The sequence below is a fragment of the Ziziphus jujuba genome, chromosome 4 (genome assembly GCF_031755915.1).
Source record: "Ziziphus jujuba cultivar Dongzao chromosome 4, ASM3175591v1".
Lineage (NCBI taxonomy): Eukaryota > Viridiplantae > Streptophyta > Magnoliopsida > Rosales > Rhamnaceae > Ziziphus > Ziziphus jujuba.
In genome coordinates, this window is record NC_083382.1 from 33,294,641 (window position 1) to 33,317,170 (window position 22,530).

General features: G+C 32.2%; 2 protein-coding genes and 1 long non-coding RNA gene across 6 annotated transcripts; 2 read left to right on the forward strand and 1 right to left on the reverse strand.

Moving 5' to 3' along the window:
- Positions 1–514: 514 nt before the first annotated feature.
- LOC107415090 (casein kinase 1-like protein HD16) lies at positions 515–6,151 on the reverse strand. The gene is made up of 16 exons (XM_048471290.2): positions 5,518–6,151; positions 4,779–4,907; positions 4,630–4,703; positions 4,418–4,487; positions 4,256–4,311; positions 3,705–3,776; positions 3,502–3,596; positions 3,352–3,418; positions 3,139–3,268; positions 2,799–3,017; positions 2,561–2,703; positions 2,190–2,364; positions 2,002–2,092; positions 1,531–1,688; positions 980–1,168; positions 515–844 (listed from the first exon to the last, which is right to left on the reverse strand). Exons 1-16 carry the CDS (start codon positions 5,869–5,871, stop codon positions 785–787), a joined length of 2,082 nt encoding a protein of 693 aa, XP_048327247.1. The 5' UTR covers positions 5,872–6,151; the 3' UTR covers positions 515–784.
- A 3,727-nt stretch (positions 6,152–9,878) lies between these two features.
- On the forward strand, positions 9,879–12,282 carry LOC125422171 (uncharacterized). 3 transcript variants are annotated; one of them, XR_007240503.2, is made up of 3 exons: positions 9,879–9,987; positions 10,077–10,194; positions 12,025–12,282. It is a non-coding gene; the product is annotated as an uncharacterized LOC125422171 (long non-coding RNA). The 3 variants fall into 3 exon arrangements; XR_007240501.2 differs by having other exon boundaries at positions 9,884–10,194; XR_007240502.2 differs by having other exon boundaries at positions 9,884–10,194; positions 12,030–12,282.
- A 4,130-nt stretch (positions 12,283–16,412) lies between these two features.
- Positions 16,413–22,448, forward strand: LOC107415089 (DNA (cytosine-5)-methyltransferase CMT3). 2 transcript variants are annotated; one of them, XM_048471718.2, is made up of 21 exons: positions 16,413–16,993; positions 17,696–17,733; positions 17,867–17,972; positions 18,094–18,201; positions 18,350–18,466; positions 18,556–18,655; positions 18,827–19,035; positions 19,173–19,238; positions 19,337–19,603; positions 19,922–19,980; positions 20,077–20,143; positions 20,275–20,604; positions 20,698–20,766; positions 20,837–20,923; positions 21,033–21,120; positions 21,216–21,325; positions 21,410–21,514; positions 21,599–21,642; positions 21,736–21,805; positions 21,885–21,988; positions 22,161–22,448. In XM_048471718.2, exons 1-21 carry the CDS (start codon positions 16,706–16,708, stop codon positions 22,330–22,332), a joined length of 2,604 nt encoding a protein of 867 aa, XP_048327675.2. In that variant the 5' UTR covers positions 16,413–16,705; the 3' UTR covers positions 22,333–22,448. The 2 variants fall into 2 exon arrangements, with proteins under 2 accessions (XP_048327675.2, XP_048327674.2); XM_048471717.2 differs by having other exon boundaries at positions 16,414–16,993; positions 18,821–19,035.
- The last annotated feature ends 82 nt before the right edge of the window (positions 22,449–22,530 follow it).

Sequence of the window (22,530 nt, forward strand, 5' to 3'; positions counted from 1 at the left end):
AAACAAATATGAATAAATATATAATAGACATCTAATTCTCCTAAATCCAAATTAGCGTCGTTACACCGGTTCATATATATTAGAAAATGGATTGGTTCAAGTTAACCCAATTGAACAGAAATTGTAGAAAAAACGCATACTCCACAGTATTTCTGTTACATATATTCCTCCTCGGTCGAGAAGTGAGTGCTGTTCGATCAGGAACATAAATTTTTTTACTACAAAACGTAATCTTTATATCCAATCTTCATCATGGAACCTTGCATGGATTGCATACTTGTAGTTGAGAACTTGTTCAGTTCCAGTAATTTGCATCTAGTGCCTAGTTTAAAAATGGTCTCAGCTGAACTCTTCCACTTAATTGGAACCCCTCGAATCAGCCTGAGCTGACCTCTATTTAGTGTTCTGATTTATCTAATCAATTAAGAAAAGGTTTCTAGAACCTGTACAATCAACAATGTCCACCATCTTAAAATTGCACAAGAGAATAGATTAAAAGATAAAAAAAAAACACTGCGATAAAAATATATATAATTATCAGCAAATGAGAACTAATTAAAATGCCAACCGTGCACCTTCAACGAAGTATTTATCATACAACATTTGGTTATGCTGCAACATGCACCAACAACCTTCAGTGCTGCTGCAGCCAACTACTAGGCTACAACCAATTTTTACAAATAATACGAAAAAAAACAAAAGCCCACTGATAGGGCAGAAAAGGAACAGCAAAAAATTATAATTTCTTCTTCCATACGCCTGAGTTCCTTGCAATTTAAAGGGCTCATGACACAGTTCGGCCATAACACAAACAGGCAAGATAAAGATTCTTAGCCCACTTTTCCTGCATATGAAAAAACAAAATGCAGTGAGGTCTATGATCCACTATGGTTCCATATAAGAGTCAAAAAAGAGCCTATTTATTTGTTCATCTACAAGAAACTCTATTACATAGAACTAGCACTAAGCAAGCATGTACCTTAACATGTGTACTTGGAAACTGAGATGTACGGAGAGTTTCCTGAGTCTCATCCCCAGGTTTGCGCCTAGGGACACTCAAAATAAGAGCAGCTTGATCCCAAGTTGCAGCTGTTGATGTTATACGGTAACCATTATCCCAACGTCGGTGAATGCCCTCACTTGGATAAAGAAAATCAAGTTCCACGACCTACATAAGAGAAAAATCAAAAGACGGACATCAAATTAAAAAGAAAAACAAATAATAATAGACAATGCAATAACTATGTGCGTTGAATTTATGAAAAGCCGTCATCTGTTTATGGAATATTAGTGCCTAAACATTTGTACATTATATAAACAAACCAGAAGACTCTTGTTTAGGATGACACGGATGACAGACTGACAATATATTATAAAGGCAAGAGTGTATTCCCCAGGAAAACAACGAACATACACTTCCAGAACAGGAAAGGCCAGCTTTTATTATAAAAATGCTAATATGAAGTCATTAAACTAACACAATATGTTAAGAGAACAGCAAACACAGAGAATAAAAAGGTAAAGCTTCACCTGATCACTAAAGCCAGCATTGCGTGACATGACAACACCCCAGCGGCTCCCAGCAGTTGCCATTGAGGTCACATGAAATCCTTCTCTCCATTTCTTATTGATCCACTTGAATGGGAAAGAATCACTTACTTTGTAAGATTGTTGGGTGTATTGGGTTCCTGTTGAATCAGGACCATGAAGTCATGATCTAGAAGTTGAAATTGAGTAAATGCACGTAAAAGTAGATATTTTAATAGCTCCCAGAAACTTCAAGCAAGAATAAGCATTCATCCCAAAACAATTCTACAGCTCTTGTTAAGGAAACTCAAATGGAATGATAATCAGCAAAATGAAAACTAAAGCTAACAAGCAAATGCAACCCTTCTATAGAAGCTTCTCATAAGTTCCAATATTACTAAAAATACACAACTTTTCTCCCATTAAAACATGATTTCCAACAATCAATATCATAGTTCACTGTGAAGAACAAACCTTTGGACATCACTACAAGGGAGCTTCCATTGTTAGCACCAGCAATAGAACTAATGTAATAGTTTTTCTCCCATTGTTCCATGATCCACTCCTGTTCATTTGGAACAGAAAATTCATTAATTGTTCAGAAGGATAGTATCTGAAATGAAAAGATGGTGAAAAATATAATCATGCAGCACAGAAACCACCTTGTGTAAGAAGAATGGAGACAGTTCATAAACTTGGGTTGTAAAACCAGTTCCAGCATCCATAATAAGTGCCCAAAGATTAGAGCAAGATGAAACACAACTTATAAGCAGACCATCTGCCATACCTCTCTCCACATGTTGTGCTAACCTTGCATCAGCCACATTGTAATGGTACCTAATTTGAAAGCAGCAGCAATAGTAACAATAGATATTAGGTCTATCCAACAAAATCTTGATCAACTGATATCAAGACAATCATTTAAATGTAAGATATGAACCACACAAGAGAAAAATCAAGTAAAACTACTTCATTGAGGGGAAGGAAAGCATGGGGACACGGAAGTATAATGTTTAGAACATAATGGATCTACCTTTGTTTCATTGGTAGTCTAGCATTGTAAACCGAAATCCATTGAGTGGCAGGAACTCCTAGGCGAACCTTCTTCCTAGGTTGCCCATCATCTTCTTCCTCAATATTCAATCTACCCCGTTTTTGTCCAACTTGACTAATTATCTATGCAAGGTTACACAAAAAAAATAAATATATAAATATTACATTCTGATAGGCATCACAAAAGCAAATTTCACCTTTTCTGTCGGCAATGTTACCTTTTGAGCACCATCAATTTTAATTGGCCTTCCTGCTGGATTTGATCCTATCAAACCCTCAAACAAAGATATTAGCTTTGAATAATTTGGCTCTTCATCAAATTTCATGTTCACCACGATCTCAAGAAATTGCTTAAGAGGTGGAGGGCAGAAGCAGCACAACATTTCGGGAGATGTTGCCATCTTTTTTTTGCAAACCAGGAATGACTTGTTATCACCCTGAAGGCGGATAAAGGAGGGATCAAATAAGTTTCAAAAAAAAAAAAAAAAAAAAAAAAAAAAGAGAAGAAAAAAATACAATGAGTACAAGTAAACCACAGCATAAAGAGGAAATGCATACCTGATAACCTTGCCATGGTAACCTGCCTCTTAAGAGAAAAATGAGCGTATATGCAAGGGATTCAAGATCATCTCTTCTACTAGCAGTTCTTCCTAAGTGAGCATGAACACTAGCATATCGAACAGTTCCTCTGGGGATTGAACAGAAAAAAAATTACGACCAATTTTTTAAGACCATTGTAAAGCATAACACAAAAATACAAAGCACTACTACCTAAACATATCAGGACGCTGATCATATTCAACATGCTGTCCATTGGAGCTATCTTTCCACTTTGTTGCTGCAAAATATGTGATCATAAAGAAGATATAAAAAATGTAATAACTAAGGGGAAACCACAAAGATGAAACAAAATTTACTCACCTAATCCAAGATCAACAAGAAACAACTTCTTCTCTTGGGGAGTAGATGGCTGACCAAGTAAAAAGTTTTCTGGCTTTACATCTCCATGCACATAACTAATATTAAACAAAGTCATGATTTGAAATTATGAAGTTAAAAGACTAAAAGCAGTTAGAATCCCAACTCCAGAAATAAATTAAGCTTCAGAAATTATGTTCACATACCCTCTTGAGTGCATCTTCTCCAGAATTGATAAAGACTCAACTGCAATACAAGCCACCATTTCTGCAGACATTCTGTATACATGCAAGAAGCCTTAATTCAACATATAGGCAACGAGGTCTTCCAAATAATAGTAGAAAAACCAATTCCAGTACCAAGAATAACAAGAAAAATAAGAGAATGCAAATAATATGCCCAATCTCAGGTAAACATAAATTCCATAAGGCTTCTGTAACGATATTATTCCTGTCATCGGTTAACTCCATCAGTACTTCAAATGCCTGTTAGATGTTCAGATGTGTCTTGTTGGATATATATACAATAGGTTATTCATTTATTTAGAGTGCACAGAATTTATACTTCCTATCATGGGGATAACTTCCTGTCAGTATAGATACAGAAGGAAGAAAGGAAGGGTCTAGCAACAGAGAATCAAGTTTTAGTACTAGTTCTGCGTTTCAATCGTCCAACAACCACAAAACTTTCAATTACTAATTTCAAGACAAAAATGGAGTACACTGCTGGAAAAAAGAAAATAAGAAGGAATACTCACGCCTGCCCTGAAGAGTTCCATACATCCCATAAACTTGGTCCGAGCATGTCCATAACCTGCAATACATATGCAAAAATTAGAAATTTCAACCAGTAATTCATAAAAAAAAAAAATATATATATATATATATAGATATGGAGTAGATAAGGTGACAGAACATACCATTACATAATAATCTCCTTGCCTTCCTTTGTAGTGCACTTTAGGCACTCCATGACTACCACCAAGCGTGCTGTTAAAACAAAAAAAAATCCATCAAACTCGTAGATCAGATGCATATGCCATTAACTTATTCTATCTTACCATTACAAAAAACTAACATTAAGAAAGAAAATAAGAGAAGGAAAAAAATAAAAAGAAAAAAAAGTACCCACTTGTACACTTGCCACTCATATGGAGGACCATAATTACAGCCTTTGCTGTTTCTATGCTCAAATTTTAGTGCCACCTGAAAGAATTAAACATGAAGCTAAATTTTTGACAAATACAGCATTCAAGAGACAACAACAGGACTTGAACTTACCTCTATAGCCCCAGAACCACTTGTGCGATCATTTCCACCCGTAACACGACGACCAACAAACACCTGACCAAACCCACCTTTACCCAACCTCCTCTCTACCTTATATTGAGGTGAGCCTCCTACTTGAACCTGAGAAACGGAAAATTTTCCCAAAACATACAGGGTCATTAGTGTGCAAGGTATAGAAGTAAAAGCAAAAATCTTTTCTTTTTTCGTTTCTCCCTAGGACAAAGCAAAACGTATATGCCAACAATTTACTCCAATGACATGAATGCTTTAAATCATCTTTCCAATTATGACATTACCCTACTTAATTGAAATGAACCCCCCACCCCCAAAAAACAAAAAAAAACAAAAAAACCAAAAAAAAAAAAAGCAAATAAATAAACTTGCATAGGCATAAGCCAAAAAAGGTTAAAGCCAACATGCATGCATAACAAGCAGCAATGCAGAGATCATTCTATATGAAACCACGAAGTGAACTATATGGCCATGAACTAATTCTAATAAAGTCAATAACACAATCTGAAATTATTACACCAGCAAATAAAAGTATAATACAACCCAAAAAAAAAAAAAAAACACATCAACACAAATAGAACCACACCAGTAGAACCACTCAACCACGCAGTATTAAATTTTAATTAGAACATCAGTCCGTACGATAGAACAGTTGAAACAACAAAACAAAGCAAAAATAAGATAAAATAAAATAGAGAAAGCAAAAAAACACACATACCCTTTCGGGAAAAGGCGCGGTGTTACCCTCTTCTTCTTGCCCGGCAGCTTTATTAGCACTCAAACCGCCGCTATCATCACCCATCGCAGCTTTGTCTTGTTCCACACCCTTCTCTTTACCCTTTCTACGCCCTGAATCGCTGTCCTTCTCGGATATCACAATCACCTGGTCGTCCTGATCCCCCTCCTTCAACTTTCTAGCTGCCAACCTTGTCCTGGGCCTCGCCAAGGCCTCGGCAGCTTCTCTGGCGACGGCGGCACGTGTCTTCACGTAATTTCGCAAGGGAGGCGGGTCCGATCGCTTGTGTGCTACCCTAGCGCGACCTCGGCGTACTCCTCTGCGAAGCTCCGGCATTGCTCAAACCCATAAAATAGTTGGTAGGAGAATCTCGACGATTCGATCATTATCTTCTTCAATCCAACGAAGCTTTTAGACCCTTAGACATGGCCCAGAACCCAAACAAAACTGATCATCGGACAATAGAGGGCGAGTCGGCAGGAAAATCGTGGTGGATCATAAAATTTGTAGGAAATTATTAGGGTTTCCAAAACTCCAATTTGGGGGCTAGGGTCTCATCGATTGAAAAGAGGATGGAATTGGAGAGAGACGCCGACTAGTGTTTGGATGATGTAGAAGGCATAGACACAAACCAAACCCAAATTGGTTTGGCTTTTGATGGGACCCACACTCCTCATCTTCGGCCGTCAATTGCATTCTTTCTGGCTTCGCATAACCGTAGATTTAATCTACTTTGTATGTTTATCGCACGCTTGCTCATTCATCAAAAATAAAAAAATAAAAAAGTAAAATCATATCCCACGCTTTGTATGTTGATGGACTGATTTAGTGCCACGTCGACCTATCCCTTCTGAAGTATTTATTTTCTTTTAATATCCCCAAATAAAATGTTAGGGTTTGAATTTTAAAAATAAATTTATTGTAATTTGAGTTTTTTTTTTAGAATATTATGAATAGTATAAAATTAAATTTATAGATCGATATTATAATGTTATATTGAACTATTATATCAACTTCTGTTTTTTATATTTAATTCCAAAAAATGAATAAGCCTACTTGGATAAATCGAAACAAATTTCAGTTTCATGCCTATATAAATATATATATATATATATATATATATATATATATTAGCAATAATATTATCATATTAATCTAATAAACAACTTATTGCATATTAACACACATATATATATATATATATATATATATATGAGTTAAAAACTCAAATGTATAAAGCATATAAATTTAACTGTATATTAATTTAACTAAATCGATTTTATCTTAAGTATTTGTTTGATTTATGATGTAGCTATAAAGAAATAATTGAACTAAAACTTACCGTAGTTGAATTTTTTTAAAAATAGTACCATAGTTTATTTAAACTGATTGATTATGTGCCATTTTACAGTCATGTATTTCTGTTGGTATTTTAATGCCACATTACTAACTTCTTTATGGTTTTTTGGCATGCCACAATATTATATATCTTTAAAGTACAAAAAAAAAAAATCCCACGAACACTACATATATAATATTGTATTTATCTTACATGAGTACCTTTAGTTTTTACTTATTGGTAGACTCTTTTTTTAATCAAAAAAAAAATTTTCCCAATAAAATGCAAGATCAATCCAAGTCATGATTTTCCAAGATATTAATAAAAGCACTAGGGTGAACAAATGCAAATGGTGAAGCTGTATTTCTTGTTGCTTTGGCTACCCAATCAACAGCCATCTCCGTTGGAAAATGCAAAGTTACTTTTATTCGAAAACAAATGTTAATGTATCCATGAAAAGATTAGTGTTGCAAAGATATTTCATTCATTAGTCAACTTCAAATAGAGCTTTCCTCTCCTAGCTTCACTTCCCAATTGCATGCATATAGCAGAGCCAATCACTCAGCTTTAAAAGCTGAAGTCACATGGAGTAAACCTTATGCATGTTTTGAACTACTGTTAGTTTCACTCAACACCACCAATTAGTGAGGATTTTTAACAAGATAAGGTTTTGTTTTGGCTATGTTTTTTGTTTTCAGTTTTCAAAACATTATTTTTAAAATTAAAAAAAAAAAACTGTTTTTATTTATGTTTTGAAAACAAAACTGTTTAACCAATAATGTTTAAAAACAGTTTTCAAAATTCAAATAGAAAACAAAAAACTTCATTTTAATGTTTTCTAAATTTCAATTTTTTTATTTGTTTTCTAAAATTATTTTATTTTTAAAAACTGATAGCCAAATAAATAATTTTTTATTTTAAAAATAATTTTCTGTTTTATAAAATAGAAAACTGTTTTAAAATTTAATTGCCAAACAAACCCTAAGTTTCTTAATCTATTTGTATATATGTAAGAGAAATTCCTAAAGCTTTACAAGTTCCAGCCAATTTTCTTCATCTGACAAGGTGAGGTCGGTTTTAGACAGCTTTCTCACCCTTTTGAATAATTCTTATAAGTTGGTTCCACATAGAATGTCTCACGAATGTCTACAACAATTGGCTTAGGGGATTTTCAGTGGATTATTTAAATATATCAATACTCTTTGCTTTAAAGACTTTTTATTAATATTTATTCTAATTTTTTTAAAGTATCCCTGATGAACTATTAAAAAAAAAAAAAAACATATTTGGTCCAATGATAAAAAGCATTAAAATTTCTACTGTTTATACGTCAAAAAAATTCCTAAACCTTTATAGTTATGTCCAATTCTATTCAATAGACAAGGTGAGCTTGAAATGAATAATCCATATCCCTCCGAAAATCTGCAATAATCACCATATATCATACTTATTTTAAAAAGTCAAAAAAGTATTTACTTCAACTTTTTAAGAGCACTATCAATAAACTCTTTATAATAAAAATTAAAAGAAAAAAAAACATATTTTAAAATAAATAAGAAAATTTTAAAATATCATCTACCAACAATTTTTTTATTCATACTTTTTTATTGTTTTTCTTTGTAAACATTGATTGTTCTATTCACATTTATTTTTTTATATATAAATTATTTTAAAATATTATATAATGGCATAGAAAATTAATTCTTAAGATTTAGTTCCCATAAATTAAATTAGTCCATTAGGATGAGTTTTCAATACTGATGTTTAGTAAATGTTGGGAATATATTATAAAAATGGGAATTAAGGTGTGATAAAAAATTTATTTTTTTCAGATGTAAAGATAATATGAGAATAATAAACACATTTATTCACTTTTCCAAGCCACCTTTATTGTTGTTATTATTTTTTTCTGATGTAAAGATAATATGGGAATAGTAAACACATTTATTTATTTTTCCAAAGAATCTGAAAATATCACCTACTTTATGGAATCATATTAACCTTCTCTAATATTGAAAGTTACTTTCCAATGAAGTCCACATTTCTTCGACAAAACACATTAACCAAGCATTGAAAAAATAATTTTCACAATATACTAAACAAACATTGAAAAAATAATTTTCGGACGAGATCTCACATTTCCATTAAGAATTGCATAATCTTAACAGGGGTTCTAATATATCATATATTACCATACCACTAATATAATATTTAAATAATAACTCGCATAAAATAATTACAGGTATAATAATAAATATTTATAAAAAAATAAAAATAAACATGATAAAAAAAATTTATAATGTTGTTGGAGAGACTTTTTTATTTTCTATTTTGATGTCAAAAGATGCTTTTTATATTGTTATTTTAAAAAGTAGAGTCCTTTGAAGATTCACTTACCCTTATAAAATTAACGTTGCTTGGATTCATGTGTAGGTGTTGGACATAGATAAATATCTAGGAATAAGTCCTTTATTTTTTTTCTTTTATAAGAAAAAAAAATATTTAGGATACAATTAGTTTATAGATTAAATGATGAAATAGAATAAGTATTTTATTTTTTTTCTTTTACTAAAAAATGTTTTTAGGATATAATTGGTTTATAAATTAAATAATGAAATAAAATATGTGATAGAAAAATATGCTATACGTTTTTTTTTTTTTTGTATTTTTACACTTCGTTCTTTTCTCATGCCTTTTTTTATTTTATTTTTTTTATATTCAATGTTATATTTTATTATTGCTATGAAATTAAATAATATGAATAATTATTCTACTTATAATAGGAATAACTATTATACAAGATAATACATCTTATTTTTCACATAAAATGTAGATCCCGTAGGATGTGTTTGGTTAATAGGATCGGCCAGGACTGGATGGGATTGTGTCCTAAGTATGGTGTTTGGTTTGCAATTTTGAGTTTGGGACAACTTAACCTAAACAATAATTTAATCCCAAACGATTGAGACTCATCTGACCCGCCCTCCCCCCCCCCCCCCCCCCCGGGGCCCCCGGGTCATTTTTGTCCCAAACTGAAACGAAAGCCTAATATACTCTCTCGCCCGAAGGAGCTCGCCAGACATCTGCATCTCTCAGAAAGAGAAACACGGTCGGTGAGTTCCCTCCATCTCTGCATCTCTGTATTAGTTGAGTCTTCTTCTTCCTTGTCTGTTCTTCTTCTAATTTGTTGAAATGAAAGCAGATCTGACTAGATCTGGAAAATAACTCTATTCTCTAGCCGAAGGACCTCGCTTGAACATGATGGAAAGTCAAAGGAGCCCGCCGGACATCTGCATCTCTTAGAGAAATAGACACGGTCGGTGAGTACCCTCCATCTCTGCATATCTGAATTTGTAGATTCTTCTTCTTTCTTGACCTTTCCTCTTGTCCTTTTTGTTGAAATGAAATTCGATCTTACTAGATCTGTCATTTTTCTCTAACATTTGGGTCTTTTGCTTATTACGATATGGGAAAATTTGTTTGATATACTCTTTTACAATATGTTAGTTCTTTCGATTTGGGCAATTTTTGTAGTTTGTATTACTATGGAAAAAAATTTAACAAATTTTCTGCTGCATGTTTCTCTCCATCTCTTTTTCTTTTTTTCTTTTATTACCCTAAAAAATGCCTTCTTTCTTTCTTTAACCATTTATTTTTCTCACTGCTCTGCAACTTGGAACTATTATTTTCATATTTAATTGGAATCGTTTTTGAACCACCAAAATGTGTGGAATACTAGCCGTTATTGGTTGCTCTGATGATTCTCAGGCCAAAAGGGTTTGCGTGCTTGAGCTTTCTCGCAAGCAAATTTCTCATTGGCTTGCTCTTTTTATGCATTTGCTCTGCTTCCTTTTACTGTCTTTGCGTTTATTTGGGGTTGAATTTTGTTTTAAGTGTGCAGTCGTTGCACACAAGCCTAATCTTTGTTAATATAGAGTTGGTTGCAAATTCTTTCATTCGAAAATCTTTGTTTATTAAATTCACTTTATCCGATAATACGAAGTTTAAAGGAAAAAAAAAAAAAAAAGAATTATCTAATCTTGATTAGAAGATGGATATGGCAGTATGGCTCACTTTGGATATCTTTATGGTTTATTATTACTCAACATGTATACATGTTTTTTGGCCATCGTAGTCCAATCATGGTCATTCCTCAAAAGAAAAAAGTCCAATCTTGACCTTACAGATTATATGATCCCACAATTTTTCTTACTCTTTAGAGCAAATTTTCAGGTTAAATAGAGAAGATAGGAAAAGAAAAAAAAAAAAAAGTAGAAAACCATTGATTTTATTTTACTTCTTTGTTCATGTCAACTACTATATTATTTCAGTTCATAAAACATATACTATGGTTTCAATTGGCTCAAAATTTTATTGCTTATATATTCTTGAATCTCAATATTTTACTCCCTTAATTTTGCTCATGCATTCCAGTTCTATTGGAAGGTAGTCCAGGTGTTGGAAAAACTAGTTTAATTGTTGCATTAGGCAAGTTTTCTGGTCATAACGTTGTAGGGAAAAACTTGTCTGAGCAGGTTCGTAATTTCAATTATTTGTCCATCTTTATTTTAGTCTAATTTCTTTTCTACACTCTCTCCCAGCTTCCCTCCTCATCCTCTTCTCTTACTTCCTTGCCCTGTCCTGTTGAAATATATATATATATATATATATATTTAAGATTACATCAACGTGGCATGAGCAATCACATAAACTTCATGCCTCCAGCTATTACTTATAATATGCTGTAGTGCAAATGTGCAATATGCTTGAAATGAAACTGCTGCCTGTGACATATAGGACATTTCATTATTGTTAAGTTTTAGCATGCTAAATTATACTTAAGTTGACACGTGGATTATAGGATGAAGTTGGGGTTTACCTTGGTGTTTGAGTGGCTTTTAGTTAACTGTCTGGTGACACTTTCATTTAAGTGCTGGACATTTGTTATTGTAGTGGGTGGGCGGCTTAGGATATGTTGAGATGATTGTGTTTGGGATTCTTATAGTCATTGCAACTTTTTGGGATTCTTATATATACATCCTAGGATGGATATTCTTTTCTTTTGTAGTTTAAATTTTTTTTTTGTTCATTTATTATTGTTATTATTTTTGAACTTATCTTTAATGCATATGACTTTCCTTTTTCTGTAGTTTAGACTTATCTTGTGATTGGGATCGGTTGGACAACGAGGCAGTGCAACTTACGAGTGGTTGAAAAACTTCGGTCTTTGACAGCCTAGAAAGCTTGGTTAGCCGAAAAGTGCATATTTAAAGTGGTGTCGATCAAATGTTTTAATTTTCTCTTTGTTGGTTTTCCTGCTAAGTTTTTTTTCTTTGTATTTTGTTGAAGAAAATCTATCTCGTGTTCCTTGGATGTGGAAAATAATTCCATTTGATACTTTTCATTGATGATGTTTGGCTACAGTTTATGTTTGGGAAAATCTCTCATGTTTGCTCATTTGGTATTTTCCGTTGGATTGCTATTGATGATGTTTGGCTACAGTTGAAATTTTCCATTGGCATGCTACCCGAGCCATTAATTTGAAATTGGATTTAGTTGTTTGTACTTTGTACAACACTCTTATGAAATTCCTTATATATTAATATACTATCTATATATATTGGCCTAATAAAACTAATTCCATGTCACCTAAAAATTCCCCTCTCTAACACAAATCAAACACACCCTATTGAGTCGATCCACTTTATTGAAATGAGGTTATGAAATTGATGCCTTATTTATTTAAAACATGTTATAAACAAATAAAAATATATAAAATACATATTAAATATAACAATTATGAAATATATTATTTGATTACGAATGAACAAATGTTAAGAAAAATATTAGTTGAACATAAGTATAAATAAATATTAAATATGAAGTTCATATTTTTTTTGTTAATCTTTAATTCTACCTCATTGCCATAATCAATTAAACAAAAAAGTTTGGGAATGATTATGTTTCTTTTATCTTTTCTTAGTTCCAGAAATAATTGTTTCTATTTCATCCAAAATAAATTATGTGTCTTAAATATAATGTGCTTTTGATTTATTTGTTTTTTTTTTTTGGTAGTACATATGGATCAAAGAAAAGTCGCTGCATTCTTTTTGCTTCCAAATGATTCACAATTAGAGTCTTTTTGTATGGTATTTATGTTACTTTTGTTTATGTATATGTACTGGGCATATATAAGGCGATATGCTAGAGGTTATAGGAATCAACAATAAATCACCGCATATACACGTGCCAACTTGAACAGTGAGTGGAGTAATGGTTGTATAACCGGCTATTTGTTTTGGATTACTATCAATGGGTGTTTTTATTTATTTGGCATATAACTAGTTATCGGTGTAAACTCAAATATATACATTTGTATGCAGACAAATATGTGAAATCGTAGTTATTAACAAATTCGTAATTAAATATGATGTTATGTTTTTTTATTTGTATATATGATTTAACATATTATAATATCAATTTAATTGGTTTTTAAAACCATATATTAAAAGTAATTTGTGGGTGTAAAAAAAAATTACAATTTAATTACAATGTAAAGAAAAAAATTACAATTACAAAATTTCATTAATTATCTTTATTTTTTATTAATTATTATTTATAAAATATTATGTTATAATTTAATTTTTATTTATTTTTAAAATTATAAATTAATATAGTTTGTGAATGTAATAAAAATTGAAATTTTATATGTAAATACAAATATATCAATTTACAATATTAATTAAGCATATTATTTTTTATTATAATTGTAAATCAAATTTTATAATTTTTCACTAAAAAAAAAATATAAAATAGTCCAATCTAGTCTAATCCTGCATCAAAAATGGAATAACCAGTCCACCGTTTAGTCTAGAACTATATCAAACACAGGACTGCACTATTCTATCCTGTCCGATCCAAACCTGTCCTGCGTACCAAATACACCCATAAGATCCACACTCTGACATTCTATGTAAGAGGAAAGATATATACACATGGTTGTATATTGAATAATTTTTGTTTTTAAGAGTAACTAAACATTTTTTAAATAATTATTTTGTCAGTAAAATGTGCTTTTGTTTTTTAAAATCTAGAATACGGGAATACAATTTAAAAAGATCTAAAATTTAGATACATGGATATGTCTTAAAACATAAAATAACGTACTAATAATTTTAGATGCTTTTTTTCAGTGATACATATCATATGTTGGTTGTAAAATCTTATATTGTAATATCATTATTAATTAATTAAGTGATAGGACAATGACAAACTTTGTCTTCTATTTTAACTCTTTCCAAAGATAAGGGATATAACTCTTTTCACAAACAACAAAAAAAAAAAAAAAGGAAAAAAAAAAGATATGAGGTATAACACGAATATTCTAATGTTTATCTTATTCCCAAAGTTTTCTTTCACTTTGAAAGAACTTTTTTATTTGTTTTTTATTTTTTATTTCTTGAAAAAAAACTGTATCCTATTTTAGGTTGCAACATAGGCTTCCATCAAGTTTTTGTTTCTAGCCTCAATAATCATCAATTTCCTATTTCATTGTTTTGTGTTTTATTTGGACAAAATGCATTTTAATACCCTTTAATTTTTAGCTTTTTTTTAGTTAGGAGTTTGTAAATTTCTTTTTTTACATATAACATCTTCTATTATCCAAACCGTTAAGTTTAATTTTTTAATACTTTCTTGTTTTTTTTTGAAAAATTGAAAATAGAAAAATGTTTTTAAAATTTCATTGCAAAGGTAAACATTTTTTTTTTTTTAAATTGGCAAGATTCTTACTTTGTGCCTTCGACACATATATGCATGTATGATATAATGTGTTGAATATTTGATGAGGATTCATTCCCCAATTTGAGTCAAATGGTGTTTGGCGGAAAGGAGATTTTTTATGGCCCACTCCTTCCAGCAGAGTGTTTTCCCACACTAGAAGAGCTTCAGCTGTCTTGTGTACACTTTACATCAATTGATTTTCCATTTGTTTCTCTTGACAAGTTACCATGTCTACAATATATGGATGTGTACCGAGCTTTTTACAAAGTTTTATTCATGGAACAACAAACACCTAATGGGCAGATTAATAATGGGGGGCACTTTGCAGCTTTAACATACTTTAGGCTTTTTAAATTACCCAAGCTGGTCTATCTGTCGGACGCCACAAGTCCAACTCCAACTCCAACTCCAACTCCAGCTCCCACCATGCAGCTGATGATCATCGGTCAATTGTACTTCTCCCGAACTTGAAATCTCTGGAAGTGGAGATGTGTCGTAGATTGAAGAATCTACAATCATTAGCAATCTCATTCCACAATCTAACATATTTGTCTATATGTTTATGTCACGGGATGAGCTATTTGTTTACCGATTCCATTGCTGCAACTGGTTTGAACCAACTCACAACTTTGGAGGTTAGAAATTGTAAAACGATGATAGAAATCGTATCCACCACCAGAAGGGATGGAGATGGGGATGAAGACCCACCAGCAGCAGCGGGAGGAAGTATAACTATTTTTAGCCGCTTGGAAGATTTGTCACTCATAGATTTTTCAATTTAAAAATATTTTTCCATTTTTAAATTTTCAGAAAAAAAACAAAAAAATATTAAAAAATTGACTGATTTTTAACTGAATCTTTTTTTTTTTAACGGTTTGGATAGTAGAAAGTATTACATGTAAAATAAAAATTTATAGACCTCTAAATAAAAAAACTAAAACTAGAAAATACTAAAATACATTTTGTCCTTTTTATTTTTTATTTCGAATCAAGTCTCATTGTTAATATTTTTTCCTTTATGGTCTACCATCTACAAACTTGTAGTCCTTTCCATCTTATTTGCTCCCTCTTGATGGATTATATTTTGACTTTCCATGATTTTACCCAAAAAAAAAAAAAAAAAAGATTTTCCATGGTAGATCACCTCAATTGGCTATTGAACCTTCCTTTTAGACCTTCATTAGCATATTCGCTATGATTTTGTACCAGATTTTCAAAGGTTTGCCAAATTTTGTTAAAGCTTATGATTAACTATAGCATATCATGAATTGTATAAAACAATTTAATGGAATACTAGAATTGACCTCATTTGCTTAAATCGAGTTGACCTCGAAATGGCTTTTCCCTAATGGTTTATATTGTTTATAATTTGACCGATTTGATTTATAATTTTACCATAAGAACTCCGTTAAGTTTGTGTGGTCGTGAGTTTGTCAAATATTCTTATAAAGCACACGTCACATCAAATTTTAGACTTGATTTATTTCCTTTGACATGAATCACGTGGTACCGATTTGCCTTAAATGGACCCATATGCAATTGTTGACCAATATCAGAAAATTTTTCTTTACAAACCATTACCAAAAATTTGCAACTAGATATTTAAGAATTCACATTTAAAAAATTATTTAAAATTTGAATTTGATGATAGAAGATGGATGGTTTTGTTTTGCCAAAATAAATAAATAAAAAAAGTGCAGAACAATAATTCATGTCAGAGACTTATAACCAAACACTCCTTTGAAAAGTTTTAAACGTTCAAAATCTAAAAACCCGTAGCCAAACACTCCTCAAAAATACTCCAACCAGGTCCCAGAGTGAACCCACTCAAAATTTCAGCGCACGAAACCCCAAAATTTGAGGTTTCCCGCCCACTCCACTCCACACACGCTCTTCAAATTTTCAGATTAAAAACCCTTTTTTAAAACACCCCCCACTTTTTTCCATTTTCCTTTTCTTCTTCTTCGCTCTCCCGCGCCGCACCGAACTCCAGTACGGACATCTTCGAAAGGTAGGGCGATTCGTCTCGATCTTTCGCAACCTACAGCAATGCCGAAGAAGCGCAAGACTATTACAATGCCGAAGAGTCGCAAGGCGAAGTCAACGGCGGCTTCTTCTTCTTCTTCTGCTTCTTCATCGTTGAAAACTGCTTCCTCTTCGAAGAGGCTGAAGAGGAAAGAGGAGTTGAGAAACGAAGAGGCTCAAGATTGCTTGGGAGTTGCGGATAGGTCAGACGAGTCGTATGGTAGCGAGGATGAATCTCAGAATAGGTTTGTTGGAGAACAGGTGCCTCCTGACGATGCCAGGCGACGATGGCCTGAACGATATCAGGAGAAGGTGAAACTGTTTTGTTTTGTTTTGGTTTTTTTGTCTTCCCATTTGGAATTTTTTAAATTCAATTTTATTTTATTTATTTCTTTATTTTTTTGGAATTTGACTCTCTGTAGCTTTTTTATTTTTTAACGTACAGAGATAACTAATTTCATATGAAAATGGTTGCACTTGGTGTTCATTTTTGAGTGATGTATGTTATTCATTGGGAACTTTGGATAAATATTGAGAAAATGAGTTCGCATCTGAGGAAGAGTGGAACTAATTCAGCAATGGAAGAAAAGACGCTAATTTTGTTTCGGAAGTAGCAGTATATGCTATATTTAGCTCCTATATTTATGTAGGAAAGCAGTTATTTTGCAGTGCTGTACTTTATGTAGTTCTTATATTTACTTAATTCTCTAACTAGTTGATAAATTTCATCTTCATCGAATTTTTTGGTTTTTTGTTTTGTTTTTTTTGTTTTTTTTTTTTTTTTGGTGCTGGGTTTTGTCTACTTTGGTGTGCATAATTTTTTTTATCAATCCATTAAAAAGTTCGGTGCCAAGGGTATTTTTCAGTATTCATGGCACTCTAAGTGAAAATTGGTAATTACATTGCTTCCATCTTCGAAAAAAAAGTATTGGCAACTGTTCGTTCGAGAACTAAGTTTTGTTCACTTATGCAGTTACATTACTTTTAACACATTACGTTTATGTTTTATTTCAGAAGAAAAAGCAAGTAGTTGGGTCAAAAATATCAAAAGAGTAAGTGTATTATTATTATTATTATTATTATTATTTTGTTTTATGCAAGTGATTGTTTTTTTACCCACAAGAAGTGTTTTTTTTTTTTTTTTTTTTTTTTGGTAATGTATTTTTTTTTTTTATTTCGTAAAAGTAAACCTGATTCTGATGAAGAGGTTATCCAAGCTCGGTGTCATTATACAAGTGCAGAGGTTGATGGAAGAGTTCTTTACAATCTCTATGATGATGCTCATGTGAAAGTGAGTTTATTTCTTTCACTCAATTTCGATGCAAATTTCATTCACGGGACTAGTAGAGTAGGCCATGTGTTGTACAAATTTACGGAGCTCTTATATTTGCTTGTTGATATGTTGTATTTAGGCTGGGCAAGGAGAACCTTACTTTATTTGTAAAATTGTGGAAATGTTCGAAGCCATAGATGGAGAACTATATTTCACAGCGCAATGGTATTACAGAGCAAGAGATACTGTAAGATAATTAAAAGATCTCTACCCTTTCCTTTCATTTTTCCCATATATATAGATATATATTTTGTGTCTCTTTTATTTTATGTAAATATTATGCGATAATGCATGTGTTCTTGATTATGTTTCTTTTTTGTTTCCAATTCTTATAGGTCATCAAAGATTGTGCTGTTCTTGATCCTAAACGTGTATTCTACTCTGAAGTTCAGGATCCTAATCCTTTGAATTGTCTTATTGAAAAGATAAATATTGTTAGATTGCCTTTAAATGTAAAGTCTTAACTTCTCATTTTACGCAAATATTTTATTTTCTGTTTGTTTACATGAATTGAGTTGTAATATTTTCTTGTTTCTTTCAGGTTGATTTGGATACAAAGAGAAAATCCATTCCAGCTTGTGATTATTATTGTGATACATTTTATTTATTGCCATACCACACCTTCACCAATTTACCAGCAGGTTATTTACTTCCCTTGGTGACATTTAAGAAAGTAAAGACATGACCTAAAACATAGGTGCACTTTATAATTATAAAAATTTATTCACCTTTTCTTGTTTTGAAATCCAACCATTTTGTCTTTTGCTCCTTAATCTTGTTTTGAACTTGTAATTTGCCTTTAAAAGCGGCAGATAATAAGTCAGCTGGTAGTGAGACATCATCAACCATTTCTAGTGAAATTGACATTAATGGGGTTCATGAAGTGAATTCTGAACCCATGGAAGAAGTTCATGGGCGTACTGTACCAGAAGTAACTTTGCTTGATATATACTCCGGTTGTGGTGCAATGTCTACAGGACTTTGTCTTGGTGCACATCTTTCTGGTCTAAATCTTGTGACTGTAAGCTATTTCTTTCTCAGACTAATACTTCTGGAAAGTCCCACAAATTATTGTAATTTTAGTAAATTTTATTTATAAGGAAAATTGATTTATGTTATTGTAATATTTATTTATTTATTTATTTATTTATGTTACAGAGATGGGCGGTTGATTTAAATGAACATGCTATTAATAGTCTAAAACTTAACCATCCAGAGACAGAGGTAGATTTGTCACATTTTTTGTTTTTTTTTTTTTTTTGGTTGGTCTTGAAGTTGTGTATACGCATTGAACTTACAGAGTAATTTTTATTGCTTATCAGGTCAGAAATGAACTTGCTGAGGATTTTTTGTCATTGCTTAAAGAATGGCAAAAGTTATGCGTATACTTTAATCTGGTTAAAAGTAATGGCGTACCAGAACACGAGTTAGATTTTCATTTTAATGAAGATGATGAAGATGAAGAAGATGAAGGAAGTGACAATGACAAGGATGATGGGGAAGATTCTGAGATTTTTGAAGTTGAAAAAGTACTTGCAATATGCTATGGCGATCCCAAAGAAACAGGGGACCGAGGACTGTATGTTAAGGTATATGAACTTTAGACCTTGATCGAGTATTATGTGGAGCGTGTCAATTTTAGATGTTTCACCTCAAATCTATTACTAGAGTTGATATTAGAAGTTGTAATTTTCTCGATAAAAATTTGGGCTATTAACCAATAGCATTTTGCTTATTTATGGATTGTGGAAATTCCATTTCCTTTGCCTGTAAACTTATGTTCTATGAGCTAGTGATTTCAAAGCCATTAGTTTTTTAAATGAATATTTATAAATATTTTTCGTAAAAGTTTTCTGCTATACCATTGAGACCTGGAAGCGTTTTGTTGTGCAATATCTTTTATGTAGGTTCACTGGAAAGGTTATGGGGCGGATGAAGATTCCTGGGAGCCAATCAACGGCATGGGGTATGTAACTTGATGAAACTATATTTGCACAAATATCTATCAGTTACCGCCATATATTAGTACCTTTTCTTAGTGTGCATATCGTATTTTACTCAGTAATTGTAAGGAAGCCATTAAGCAATTTGTCACCCAATGCTTCAAATCGAGAAGCTTGCCATTGCCTGTAAGCCCCTTTGTTTATTTATTTATTTTTATTTTTTAATTCATTTAACGTTCTGAATAACCAATTCAAAGTTTTTTGATTAGCTAGTGGTGGTTGTCGTTAATTTCGTTGCTAATTTTTTATTGGCGTAGGGTGATGTCGATGTGATATGTGGCGGACCACCTTGCCAAGGCATTAGCGGCTTCAATCGGTTTCGAGATAAAGATAATCCATTGAGAGATGAAAAAAACAAGCAACTGATTGTCTTTATGGATTTAGTGCAGTTTCTAAAACCTAAGCTTGTTTTGATGGAAAATGTGGTTGATCTTGTCAAGTTTGCTGATGGTTTTCTTGGACGCTATGCAATGGGTCGTTTAGTGGACATGAATTATCAAGCTCGAATGGGCATGATGGCTGCAGGTGCATATGGACTTCCTCAATTTCGAATGCGAGTGTTCCTGTGGGGAGCTCAACCTGCTAAGGTAACTTTATGTAATTGTTCAGGTATTAGCTATATATAATCATTTTGATCTTGTTTTCTCATGGACCTTTTTTTTTTTTTTTTTGGGGAGCAGAAATTGCCTTCGTATCCACTCCCCACCCATGATTTAGTTGTAAGGGGTGTGATTCCTATTGAATTTGAGGTAAACAATTAAAAGTATATGGTTTAATTTGTTTAATGTTTTATTTTATAACTATGAGGAACTGATGCAGACATGTACCGTGGCATATGATGAGGGTCATCATATAGAGTTAGAAAGGAAGCTTTTGTTGGAGGATGCAATTTCTGATCTTCCTGCGGTAAACTTTAAAATCTTTAATATTATTTTTTTCTTCTTGCATTTTCATTTACTTCCTTTCGTTTTATAGTGACTATATTATATATATATGTTTATCTTTATAACCACAGGTTGGCAACTATGAAAAAAGGGATGAAATGCTATATGGAAAGCCAGCCGTTACTGACTTCCAAAGATTGATAAGACTGAGCAAAGATGGTAGTTATGCAGGCTTTCTTCAGCACTGAATTCTTCTCTTTTGACTATTTCATTTATTTTCTTTTCAACTATTACCTTTGGTTTATGTTTTGTAGAAACGTTGGGTTCTCCAAACCCATCCAAGCAATTACTGCTACATGATCACCGTCCTCTGGAATTGAATGCCGATGATTATGAGAGAGTTTGTCGAGTCCCTAAGAAAAAGGCAGGTTCCTGGCAGTATGTAATGTTCCACATTGTATTGGATTCATAACATTCACCTTATTTCTTAATTTACTTTATTGTTAAGGGGGCAAACTTTAGAGATTTTCCTGGCGTTCGCGTACGTCCTGACAACAAAGTAGAGTGGGATCCTGATGTAGAGAGGGTTTATTTAGATTCAGGAAAGCCTTTGGTAATACTTCATACTCCTTTTGCTTTTTCATACTTCAAAGGTTTTTTTAGAATGCCACATCATTTCAAACTTAATACATTTCAGGTTCCCGATTATGCCATGAGTTTTGTGAACGGATCTTCATCAAAGTAAGTGTTCATGCTTTATTTTATCTTTTTATTTTATTTTATTTTTGTCATTAATTGGTTTGGTTTGGTTTTCAAACTTATTTTGTTTTATAGACCTTTTGCTCGTTTATGGTGGGATGAAACCGTACCAACCGTGGTTACTAGAGCCGAACCACACAACCAGGTTATATAATCTCGCTTACTCTAGCTTTTCTTCAATATGTGAACAAATTTAAGTTTTTAACACTACAATACCTTTGCAGGCTATAATACATCCTGAACAAGATAGGGTGTTAACAATTCGTGAAAACGCAAGATTGCAAGGATTTCCAGACCATTACAAACTTTGTGGCCCAGTTAAAGAAAGGTGGATTTCAAAAATCTATACATACCTTACAATTTTTGTTATATTTGATTCATCTTTGACATAATCCTAGTAATCAATTTGAGTTTTTTCTGGTGCTCTTTGATGAAGTTTTAGAACAACGATATAATTTTTGCTGTTTTAGAACAATGATATAATTTTTGCAATGTTTCAGATACATTCAAGTTGGAAATGCTGTTGCAGTTCCAGTATCTCGAGCGTTGGGATATGCATTAGGGCTCGCTATTCAAGGTTCTGGTAATGATGAACCTTTGTTTACATTGCCTCCCAAGTTTCCAGATATTCTTGCACGCACATCTGCTGCAACATCTGAAGAGAACAATTGATGTCTGTTGAAGTGTATAACTTATTTATTCTTCCATCAACTCACTGTAACCTTTGAACATAATATTTTTTCCAAAAAGGCACATTAAAATTCTCATTGGCATCTTTTTCTCTCTCCTATCTTCCTGAGTTTTATTCTGCTTCAATTTGCTTTTAGGCAATAAGCAATCCTTTTATTTGTAAGGTTTCTCATCTGAGAG